This window comes from Carlito syrichta, unplaced genomic scaffold, assembly GCF_000164805.1.
Source record: "Carlito syrichta isolate Samal-C Ts95f unplaced genomic scaffold, Tarsius_syrichta-2.0.1 Scaffold315099, whole genome shotgun sequence".
Taxonomy (NCBI): domain Eukaryota; kingdom Metazoa; phylum Chordata; class Mammalia; order Primates; family Tarsiidae; genus Carlito; species Carlito syrichta.
The window spans coordinates 756,386-768,971 of NW_007259195.1; the positions used below are offsets into that span (position 1 = coordinate 756,386).

General features: G+C 32.2%; 1 protein-coding gene across 6 annotated transcripts in view; it reads right to left on the bottom strand.

The window, feature by feature from the left end:
• The window catches only part of GRIA2 (glutamate ionotropic receptor AMPA type subunit 2), a 139,919-nt gene that overhangs the window by 46,052 nt on the left and 81,281 nt on the right, over positions 1-12,586 (bottom strand). For all 6 annotated transcript variants that reach the window (XM_021706066.1, XM_021706065.1, XM_008072311.2 and 3 more), the window contains exons 4-5: positions 8,218-8,414; positions 3,193-3,246 (exon numbers count right to left, since the gene is read on the bottom strand). In XM_021706066.1, coding sequence (XP_021561741.1) covers positions 3,193-3,246; positions 8,218-8,414 — 251 coding nt within the window. The remainder of the gene's footprint in view (positions 1-3,192; positions 3,247-8,217; positions 8,415-12,586) is intronic.

Below are 12,586 nucleotides of genomic sequence, written 5' to 3' on the forward strand. Positions count from 1 at the left end.
CAGAGACTTTCCTCTAAGTTGTTCTGTTTTTTTAGCTCACATCTCTGAATTTCAAAAACTTCTCCAATTCATAATCTCTAGAAAGAAGTATTTTCAAGGGAGGGAATGGGCGTTTAGGGACTAGTACTTGTTACCTGGTTGCTTGAGTTGTGTGGAAAAAGTGCTAAGGGAGTCTAATCATTCCCTATGACCTTTGAAGCAAGTCCCTTGTACCAGGTGAACCTTCTGACTCATCAAGTTTCCTAGGCTCTGAGTTACAGGTACATTTTATTGGCCTATGCCCCAAGTGCTTCCCTTGCTTTGGCCAATTGCTCAAATCAATAACCTTTCTAAGAGAATTGCCCTTAGATAATGGAAGCCATCCCTCATGGCCCTTGGTGAAAGACAAAATCTAACTGGAATCTAAGTACTAAGATTACTGCATTACCTTAAGTTGAAAGTATGGTGCAATCTATGCAATAGAACTCCCTTAAGGATCAGACTACACCCAAATCTTATCCCAAACCACTTTCTCATTTCCTTTCTCCCTTCCCTGCCTTGCTTTTCCCACTTTCATACAGGTTACTCCTGAAAGCATTTACTCAACAATGTGTACATGAATAACCGTGCCAGGCTCTGCTTTTAGAGACACCAGTAAGAGATTTCAGCTTTTAGCTCCACACGTCAGCTTAGCTTCCTGTGTCTTCCAGCTCTTCTAAAACTGAATGTCACAGGGATTCTACAGAAGGAACAGCCTTGCCCCTCTCCTGTATCCCACTCTTGAAGGCACTTTTAGTTTTATCTTCCATCTCTTTGTTATGCCATATATTCAATATTCATCCTTCATCTGCCTTGTGTCCTGAAAATTTCTGTCCACTTTGTATAGCTCTTAATGTTTCCTTTCCTATTTTCTGTTTATGATTTAATATAATTTTTATTTTTTCACTATCATTTTACAATGGTTTTACTGCAAATGACTCTTTCAACTGAAACTTAGAATAAGGTCTTAAGCTGGCTTCAGTGAGTATCTTCCTATTTTTCTTGTAAACTTTTCAGTTTATGAGAAGCAGAATAAGAGGAAGAAGAAAAAAGAATTAATCACAGCAAGAAGTCCAGGGTTAACAATACAGATGGCAACAATTCATCAAATTAAAAGGGACACCACTTCTCTTGGAGATTTATTTGCAGAGATTTAAAATAGAAGGTAAGTTTTAATTAATAATATTTTAAAATCTAAAGTTTTAACATGGAGACACATAAAGTCATCAGCATTGTGGAATCACAACTTTCTAAATAATTAAATATATGAGTAGTAAGTTTGGAGAACCCTTACTACTTGGTTTCAACAATAGGCTATATACTTTTAAATGTTGTTATCAGGAATTTAATCACATTCTGTGTTTTAGAAACCTAGTCAAGTGTTCAGCAATTCCTGAGGAAGTTAGTCAATAAAAATGTCAGGATTTTTAAATCTTTTATAACTACCTACTTCAAACTCATTAAACACTGGACGGAGAAAAAAGGACATTCTCAAGCACATGTTTGGAAAATAAAAGTTCTTCAAATTTGAGTGTCATTCCTCAATTTTAGATATCAGTTAAATTTCCAGGCATCTTCTAAGTTCTCAGAAATTGCAACCCTATTCAGCCTCTTGAACTTATGGATTCACTAGAAGCTCCATATGGCTAAGAAAACAAATGTTCAGAAAGGAAAAAGATAACTTAAATTCAGATAAAATATCACTTGGCTTTCTTCCCTAGAAGTATGATGTCTGCATGAACTTTTTTTTCTCTTTTTGACTTCGGTCATTCAGATGCTTCTATCCTTTTTCATAGCAGTAGATATCAGCTCTCAAATTGATGAGGTACCTTCTGTCATTATTTCTCAATGTTCCAATATAATCTTCTCCATCTGGATATTTTTAAAGATCACAGCTTTCAATGTGGCTCTGTGTTGTTCATCAAATGGCACGATTCACACAGGGGACTGACTGTCCAGGCTGTTCCCTGCACATAATGTGGTTTTGAAGAGACTGAATACAGAACTTCATCTAGTTTAACTCTTGCTTCTCCTTAGAGATTCCATTAGGATCACCTTAATACACTCTAATGAAAAGTCCTAGAGAATTTTTATAGTAGTTAGCCATTCCACTGCCAAAAAGAAATTTTGCCATGAACAATCAACTTCTCCCACTAGTATATAGTTTTGAGATTTAATGTTCTAAGTTCCTGATACCACCTACTAGTGAAAACAATATTTATCAGCTCTAAAGTTGCAAGTTTTATTTTGTTTTCAATCTCTTTCTGTCACTGCTGAAATGATGTCTTCTGATATAACCATCTGATGCTCCAGAAACCATGAAATATATCTAAATTTGTATATAGTTGAAACTTTTCAGAGTTCTAGTATGCTGTTAAAAATAAATCTCTGCTTCTCTCTCTCTTCTCCTCTTCTCACTTTTTTTTCCTTGTGGCTGTGTGGAATGTGGGGTGTGGAGGGAGTGTGATCCTCAGTCATATACGATCATACTTATTTAAAGAACATAAGCCTTTGCAACGGTAAGGGCTTAAACAATGTTGAAAAAATAAATGGCTAGTGGTATTTCTAAATTGGCCCTGATGATATCTAGGAGAGGGAAATACAATTGACCACTCTGCTGTTTCAGTATAGTGTTATTTTGACAGAAATCATGGTGAAAAGTTATTGGCTATGGAAATGAATTTTTCATTGTGTTGCCTATATAGGAAGTAAGAAATCATACTCTCAGGTTTAATTTTTCACTAAGATATATTCTTGCAAATGTGCACCTATTTTAGTTATTATATATACTAAAAACTTGAAAGGAATGTGCTATGGGAAAAGTTTATAAATGACCATGAAAAGCAAGGAGAAATTTGAACAATAAAAATTTAAATATTTTTGAAAATTGTCCCTTTCTCAATATACAGCTTCTAAGACAATTTATTAAGCTCGTCAAATATTGTTCTGCAAATTCTTACATCAGCTATAATAGTAGGAAACTGATGAAATTATATAAGGTGAGAAGTAATTCTAAAATATAACTAATACAGAAAAATATTGTCACCTCTAATCCATCAAATGAAATCACCTTATACTTTTAAAAACACCATTGCTAAATGCTCTTCATTCCAAATTAATTTTTAAATTAATAAGATAGCTGGTAAAATGATAAATACCAATTAATTCACCTACCAGATTTGCAATGATGTAGTGGTACCCTTTAACATGCTTTCCGATAGTAATAACCTAACAAAGACAAAGAAACAATTATTTACTTAATGCAAATAATATAAATGTAAAATTACTGGTATTATGATCTGATTCAGAAAAAAAATTGACTTACGTCTGCTATGTTTTTTGAAGTTCCACAATGAGTCATTTTTGATAAAATATAAAATCTGGGTTATTTCTCCCAGAAGAAAGTAATAATACATTTTATGTTTATTAAATATTGCCTTTCAAGAAGTCACTAACTAAACAAAAGTAATTGCTTCATTTCTACCAGTAGTACAAATAAGGCCACAAAAATTTAAGAAACATAAAAACAAAATATGTTTAATCCAGAGCAAGTCATAATTTTATTAGTACAAAGGCTGTGTTCTTGCCTTTTTAATAAAACATTAAACAACTCAAATTGTTTAACGTCTGAGATTTTATATCTACATGTCTATATTCAAAGATAAACACAGTTGTAAAAGAGTGTTAAGTATATAAAATAATTCTGTAGGAATATATAAAATAACATTTCTGTGCTAAAGACTTTGAAATGTTTATAAGTTCACTCAAATGGACATTATCCCCAGTTCTAGATAGCAAAGTATCAGAGAAGCTAATTCTTCTCCACACAGATGAATCAAAAATCAGTGATGAGATAAACACATAGAGCAAGCTGAGTGGTCATCCTGGTATTGCTCACAACAATTTGGACATCAGTGAATTAATTTGACTCTTTACTGATCTATATCAATTATGCAGAGTAGAAATAGGTGAAATGGCCATGCCATAATCCTAATACATAGATATTTAAATATAATTTCTATTGTTAAGAAAATAGTTACACCAATGAAATGCCAAGGCTATAGACGAAAATTCAAGCAAAATCACCTCACTGGTTAAATTGATGTGGTGCTTTTCTATTGCTTTACGTAAGTAAAATTCTTATTTTGTGGTAAGGTTGAATGATCTTGCAAACTGTCTAGGCTTGCCTTTTCCATTCTTCACACTCAAGCTACATCAGTTTTCTTAGTTTTTTTGTGCATAAAAAACTTCTTATGACATCAGGGCTTTGCATACTTTGTCTCTTCTGCTTGGAAAACTGTCTCCACTACCATATCCTTTGCCTTATTAACTCTTTAGACACAATCCTTATCTCCTGGGAGAAAAGTTCCCTGACATCCCTTATCCCAGACAAAGTCATGTGCTCCAAAGCACATAGCTAAAAATCAAGAACAAAATCTTTTGCCCACTTTTTAATGGGGCTGTTTTTTTTTTCCTTTCAGCATGTTTGAGTTCCTTGTAGATCCTAGATGTTAGGCCTTTGTCAGATATACAGTTCCCATATTGTGGGCGTCTCCCTGCTCTCTTGATGGTTTCTTTTGCTTTGCAGAATGCTGAATTGTACCCCACATCTTTAGAATAATAATAAAAAAGAAAATAATCTTAGGAAGGATTCTACCATATGCCACTTTGATATTAAGTGGTAGCTGTTTGAAAGAAAGCTAATGCTTATATTGTTTTCTAGCTCATTTTAATGCAACACAACTAAACTGTCTTTTCCAGGAAACTAAACCTTCCATGTTGAAAGGAGAATTTTGAAGAAAAGATATCATTCTGAATGAGAAATATATGAATTTGCATCAGCTGAATCAAATTGATTATGTCCCTCATATTTTCTACTGACATCTGGTGGCTCTGCTTACTGTACATTCTGGTTCTGAATCACTTGTGTCTTCCTTCTGATAATTAAAAAAAAAAAAAAAAAGAACCATAATATGCCAGTAGTTTCTACTTTAATTTGGCTAAGAGAAAGAAGGGATATGAAAATTCACTGTCCCTATGTCTATATACAAATTTATACTGGCCATATCTTTAACCATCATATCTTTAGTTCAAATTTATACTGGCCGTATCAATAACCATCATATCTTTAGTTCATAATAGCAATTTGTGTTGTACTAAAATTATATTAACTTATACATATCTTTGATGGTTGAACCTTTTTTCACCTAATAATAGCTAGAAATAAGTACCCCAAAAGTTTTATCAAATGATAATAAAATATCCACAGTCTAATAAAGTTTAGCTTATTGCTAACTTTAAGCTATTGTGAAAGTAGTTTTGTTTCATCTCTGTTCTCCTGTGAACATTGGTTGAGTGAATAACTGAACAGTGGTTCTTTTTCTTGGAATCTAATTATCCCCAATTTGTATTAGGCAAACTCTATTCCTTGAAGTGTATTCTAATCTAAATTATTTCTTTCTATAATTCTCCCCCATTCTGATCTTTTCATTTATATTGTAACCCATTATTATTATTTTATTAATTTCTGTAAGTATATAATATATAGTCACCTTGATGAAGCTTGCTTGTTTCATTTAACATTGTTTTCTTGGATCTACTGCAATGCCTGACCAGCAAACATTAGACACTCAGAATATTTACTAAGCAAATAAATAAATAAAGTCAAGTCAAATGCTACCTTCTATATGATCCCTTCCTAGATGATCTCTCCCTGTTAAGATAGGTACTTTCTCATCCATGCTCCTAGATCACATTGCATTTTAACTTGTAATATTGTAGTGTTGTATGCATACATTATTTTCTTCCCCTCTAAGCAGTGAGTTCATGGAGCTCATGCACCACTTTTTCTTGCCTTTCTTTGCCTCCTTCATTCCAGACACAATGTCCTCAATAAACGTTTGTTGAATGATACATCACTCATTTTATTCACTCAACATGCTCAAGAATAGCTTATAATATATATGTGCAAAATACTATGCATTTTGAGTAAATGTCCATAGAGACATTTATGTAACCATAGTCATAGATTTGCTTCTAAACATTACTTCTGATATATTCCCCTTTCCTTTTGTAGCTTCTCTCTTCTAGTTTTGAAAAGATGATATTTTTATATATGCTTCATTCACTCAATGTTAATTTACCCAATATTTATTATGAAGAGTCAGGAATACTTACATTTTCTAGACCAAAGACCAATGAATATTATTAAAATTCAGATTTAATAAGATCTTCCTATGAAATTCAAATGAGATTTTGAGGTTCACATTTGAACAAGAGGCCTTCAGGTTAAAAACAATCTTAACTTCATCTCCTGAGACTGCATTCAAGATTGTTCTACTGAAATTATTTAGCTGTTTGGTATATAACATTTAGTTCTTTCTCATAACAAGTTAATTCTATTCAGTTATTCAATATTTTATGAAAGATTCATTTTGGATGTCTTAGGGCCTGTATTATTACATAGTAGTTAAGATTTCCTCAACACTAGCCGGGCTCGGTGGCTCAGCCTGTAATCCCGCGCCTTTGGGAGGCTGAGGTGAGTGGAATGCCTGAGCCCGCGGGTTCGAGACCCGCCTGGGCAGCGAGACCTCATCTCTACAATAAATCAAAAAATCAGCCGGGCGTGGTGGCGCATGCCTGTAATTCCGGCTACTTGGAAGGCTGAGGCGGAAGGATCGCCGGAGCCCAGCAGGTCGAGGCTGCGGTGGCCGGAAGCGGCCACTGCACTCCAGTCTGGGTGACAGAGTGAGACTTCCACTAAAAAAAAAAAAAAAAAAAAAAGATTTCCTCAACACTTATGTTTGCAGAATGTTTTGTATTAAACAAATTAATGAACCTAATTTTTTTCCTAAAAAATCTAGAAGAGTCAAGAAATGCATACCCAGCTGTGTATTTTTCTTCTGACCCTGTATTATTTGGAGGAACTTACAGCCATATTATTTATAGTTGCACCTTGAACAACATGGGTTTGATTTGTGTGAGTCCACTTATACATGAATTTTCTTCTGCCTCTACCACCTTGAAACCAACCTCCACTCTTCCTTCTCCTTATCTTCCTATTAAATGTGAAAATGATGAGGATGAAGGCCTTTTTGGTGATCTACTTCTTAATGAATAGTAAGTATATTTTTTCTTGCTTGTGATTTTCTTGATAACATTTTTTTCTCTAGCTTCTCTTACTATGAGAATACGGCATATAATACCTATACATAATATGTATTAATCACTGTTGACGTTATCTTTAAAGCTTCTGATCAATGGTTGAATATTACGGTCAACTGTACACACACACACACAGACACACAGACACACACACACACACACATTCATCAGCTAAGGAAAGACTCAGGTGCTAGTGAAGAAGACCTTGCTCACGAAATCATAATGCTGCTGCTGTCACTACCATTCCTGGTCACGTACTCTATCTGTAAATATGGTGGACTTATTTTTATCATTAGGATAACACTGCATGGTTGCCCTATCCTGGAAGTTCGTAAATTGAAGCAAGGTAATATGGTAAGCATATATAAAAACATTCTTATTCCTGGTATCATGTTATTCTTTCCCACAATTCAAATGGATGCATGTGGTTTACATCTCAAATGGTGAACACACGCTGAATGCATCTTACTTACATATTTTTGACTTCATATTAATGTTTTTTATAGTGACACAAATGCCCTGATAAAGTACATCTTACAGAAAAAAATATGTGTTATGTCTAGAGGCATAGATCCATTTACTATGATGAAGGCTGAATGAAACATACTGTACTTTAATGTTTGAAATAATGTATATATCCAAAAAATTCATGAATTACTTATTTTTTCCTTAGAACTCAGACTTGTTTTGACCTAATTCATGTATATTTTCTTAATTCAAAAAAAGTTTATCAGAATAAAATTTACAATTTTCAATTGAAAATATCAAAGTTTATCCTGACTTCTCATGTAAAACACATGTCAGGAAATACATATTGAATTTATTTAAGTGAATAATATGTGTCAGCATTATTGGTGACCATCTGCTATTGCTAACTGAAGCCAGAGATCATTGAGTTATTGGCATTTGCTGCATCCTACATAAAACATAAAGTGGAAACTGCTGTTCAAGCATCTTCCATGAACACACATTACAAATTTGACCCTGCATGCATATTGTATATTTGGTACCATAGGAAAATAGAAAGCAGCAAACCTGGTCTACAATGTCGTTGACCTTATCCCGTTCACAGTCCAGAATTACACGCCGTTCCTTTTTTAACTCCAGGTCTTGAAAAAGTGATCTGTATGTCTCATCTTTCTTGTCATTGTTAATGTTTCCCACATTGATAGCAGTCACTTGCCATTTCTTTTCAGCAGCAGAATCCAGCACAGCTTGCAATGTTGATAAGCCTAAGAAGGCAAAAAAAAAAAAAAAAAGTGATGACTGGTAAAGACACTTGAATACATCAAAACTGTTATGAAAGTGTCAGTGAATATATTTTTAAGGTTGATATATCTGTGTAACTAAGGAGATGTTGACTCCTCACAAAAAAATACGATCTTTATCAACATCTACTTCTGTCCACTCACATCAAAAACTCATCACTTAAATGTTATTGTTCTGAACAAAGGAGTCATTGTCTGAGGGGAAAATAGTATCTCTTTCTTTCAACCCTCTCATCTGTCTTCTTTTGAATATTACTAACGTGTAATGTTTTTAATATCTCTGGTTTAAGTGAAATTAAAAAATATCACAACAGTTACTTATTCTTATAGAATAGAAAAATATGCTTAGTCATATGTGATCGTCTATCATTTGATATTAATATCCTGAAGAAGTTGAGGACATTTCCAGTGAGGTGAACTGATGTGACTCTATTTGAGTATAAGTGTCAATAATCTCTGTGAGGCTGCTATATTTTCTCCTATAATTTTCTAGTCAGCAGTTTTGTTTCTTTATTTTCTATAGCCTTCTGTTATATCAGATTTTGTTATTGTGAATGATCTCATAGAGAATTAAGTGTTCACCTATTAATCAGATGGTGAAAATTAGTTATCTATCACAGATTTATTTCACTTCCTAAATAAAAGAGCTGTTCGTGACTTTGCTTATAGCATCATGTGACTTAGAAAATTTTTATTTTTTTAATTGTCCCTATTTTTCTTCACATTTAGGACTGAGAGGGATAACAACTAAGGAATTTATTTCCAGAAAAGTTTTACCTTCAATTTAGCACTTTGAAAAAAATGCATAAACTTGTCTTCCACGTTATGTCAACTATTCACAGTCAAACCAAATTCTTATCATAGTTATTCTTTCTGGTATTTTGTTATTCTTTCTATTTATATTAATCACCTATGAAAAACATGATATCAAGACTGCAGAAAAAATTAAGAACTCATAAAATCATCTTCCTGATTCTAGAAAGGTTTTCATCATTCTCAAAAAAAATTGGAAATTTTTGATGTATAAAATGTAGGATTCACCAACTCTGATCACATCTCTCTATAATCTCAATTAATATACTAAATTTTATTTAAATCAATTTACCATGACAAAAAAGTCAATTATAAATTTTGTTGAATGCTATTTCAATTCAACCAAGAAAAAATATAATTAAAAATTTTAAGGATTTAATGTGGGCCAAAAAGTGTACAAGGTGATTTGAAAACATCTTGTGACTCCAGAAAGCAAGAAAGCTGTCCAAAATCATCAGAATTATGTCAAAAGACATAGGAGTCAACTTGAAGATGATCTCTTTAAATACAGATGTGATGATTTCAATATCAATAATAATCGCAAAAGTCTTAAATACATAAAATATTTTAAATCCATGAGATAATACTGTTTATTTTTTTAATGTGCTTGCTTTTGATAGATGCTAGGAACCAATTAATTAATTTGAACACTGATAAATAATGAAATAAAACAAACATTCTCCTTCCTTTCTTTTATAAACTATATGCAGGGCAATCATGAATTTAAAAGGACCTTTCATTTTGAAAATAGTCCAGCTAATACATAATGAGTGAATATTGATTTTAAATGATCATCATTTCATAACAACTACTGAATTAAGGAATCAAAGCAGCAATCATCAACTGCTGGTCACAACACGAAAAGAGAGGTAACAGTGATATGTGACTCCAAATGATAATTCAACACTACCTAAGAAGCATTCATGCCCAAAATGCAAGCCTGAATGTCATCAAGCTCCTAAATCCAACTACCAATTGATAGGGACTATATGACAGAGAATAAAATGTTGAGCATCACAGTGTTGCAATCAATAAGACCTAGACTGTAGGAAAATCCACATTACATTATAAAATCTAAGAAGATGTATTAACCTGATGCAATATATAGAACTCATTTTGATATCCTGCTTCAAAAAGTAAAAAAAAAAAAAAGTGATATTAAGAAATTATTGTTAATTGCTTAAGGAAAATAATGATACTGTGGTTATGTTTAAACTAAAAGAATTAATGTTTCTAAATAAATGCTGAAATATTTGCAGATGATGTCTGGTATGTGTTTCTAAATAATTGCAGGAAGCAATAAAATAATATTGGCCATATATTAGTCATTAATAAAGTTAGGTTAAGAGTGCTTAGAGGTTTTTATATATTCTCTCTATCTTGTTATTTAAAATATTTCATAATGAACATTACAAATAATTTACTTTCATTTAAAAATCGAAAATTAAACCATACATTGAAGTTAAAGCAATTTTTTCTCACAAAATAAAATTAGTTCCCTTTATCTAGTCTTCTATTCAAATGTATAAACAAACAAAAATTTCTCAAGGGATCATTTAAAGAGACCATATACCATTTTTAAAAAACTTTCAATGATAAAACTTTAAAACACATCACTAATCGCTTACGATTTTCATTCACTATAGGCAAATTAAGTCCTTCCATGCTACAATTCAAGTTCCTTTCCTGTTTTTCATCATAATTAGAGACAGAATGTGTACAACTGGTCATCGTGATAAATTCAACAGTTACCAATATACTTGAAAACAGTTATTAAGCTAGGCAGTTATTTTTTCTCCAATTAAGAGGAAAAAAAATTTAAACTCCTAAACTTCTTTCATTCTCAAGATCCTACTCTCCCATATTGTAATCGTTGTACAACTCTCTTGTCTTCTCGGAGACATTATGTCCAAGGATAATTTTTGCTATGTGAATCATATATTACCATACAACCATTACCAGTGAGCTTCCCTTATTCTTGTGATGAAATATTTCACTTTGTTTTTGTTTAATTATGAAGTTCACACATACTAAAAATTTCCAGTATCATGCTCTTAATATTCTGCACCAACTTTTAATATGTATTACAAGAAATTTTAAATGTAAATAATAATTTTTAAGTGGATTTCATCAAGTGAAGATTCCAAACCTTAAATTTGTAGGCAGTTTACCTTGTCAAAGATATGGTGGTAATGGATACTATCAATAAGAATGCATTTAAAGAAATGGCTGACTTTCAAACTCATCCATTCTATGTGCCAAAAGTAACTTACAGTTGGTGTGATTCACTGTTATTAAAACTCTCAAGATTCATATTTTGTAACCCATGGAAACCAACAAAAATGACATCTATTTATTGAGAAACTAGGGTGCTCAAATAATGCAAACTTGATTAATTTGGTTTAGTCAGAAGACACTAAATAACATTAAATCACCTCCTAAGGACAGCCAGAAGAAATTCACAAGCCATGGCATTATCTGACTTGTAATTTGAAGAGACTACTGCCCTATGCTTAATAATCCATTTCCTGGATTTTTTTTTCTGTAATAGTAACTGATACTCTCAAACTCTCTCTCAACTTAATCTTTCCATTTCTCACAACCAAGAGTTTTGTATTAAGTCTGGTTTTATAATTAACAGATCATTTTTAAAGTTAAAAAGTCACTGAAAATGTATATGTCCATTACAAGGGTTAAATTAAACACTTTAGAAATAACAACAAATTCATGCTCTTGGTCTCTTGGTGCCGTATTCTAATTAGGAGAGAAAATATTACTTGAGATCTGCCCATCTCCCTTCCACACAAACTAGCACAGAAGTATCCATAAATACAATTATCCCTTAATTCAGAATATAAACTTGTATGGGCAATGAGAGCTCTTTATAAACACTGGCTTCTTATAGCTATTAGTAAGTAGTAGCAACTCGATTCTAATATCCATACTACCATATCAGGATATTTGAATTTCTACAATAGAAACTGACTTCTTAATGCTGAATTACTTAAAATGAAGAAAACTGTTGAGATACACAGTTGTGCATCTAAAAATAGAAACAATCTGGAAAAATAACTATTACTCTTAATATATTTAAAATATGTTCTTTAAAAACCTCAAGGAATTTTGTTTAATTATGAGGTTCACCACATACTAAAAATTTCAAGTATCAATGCTCTTAATATTCTGTCCCAACTTTTAATGTGTATTACAAGAAATTTTAAATATAAATAATAATTTATAAATAGATTTCATCAGTGAAAATTCCAAACCTTAAATTTGTAGGCAGTTTACCTTGTCAGAGATATGGAGATGATGGATACTAT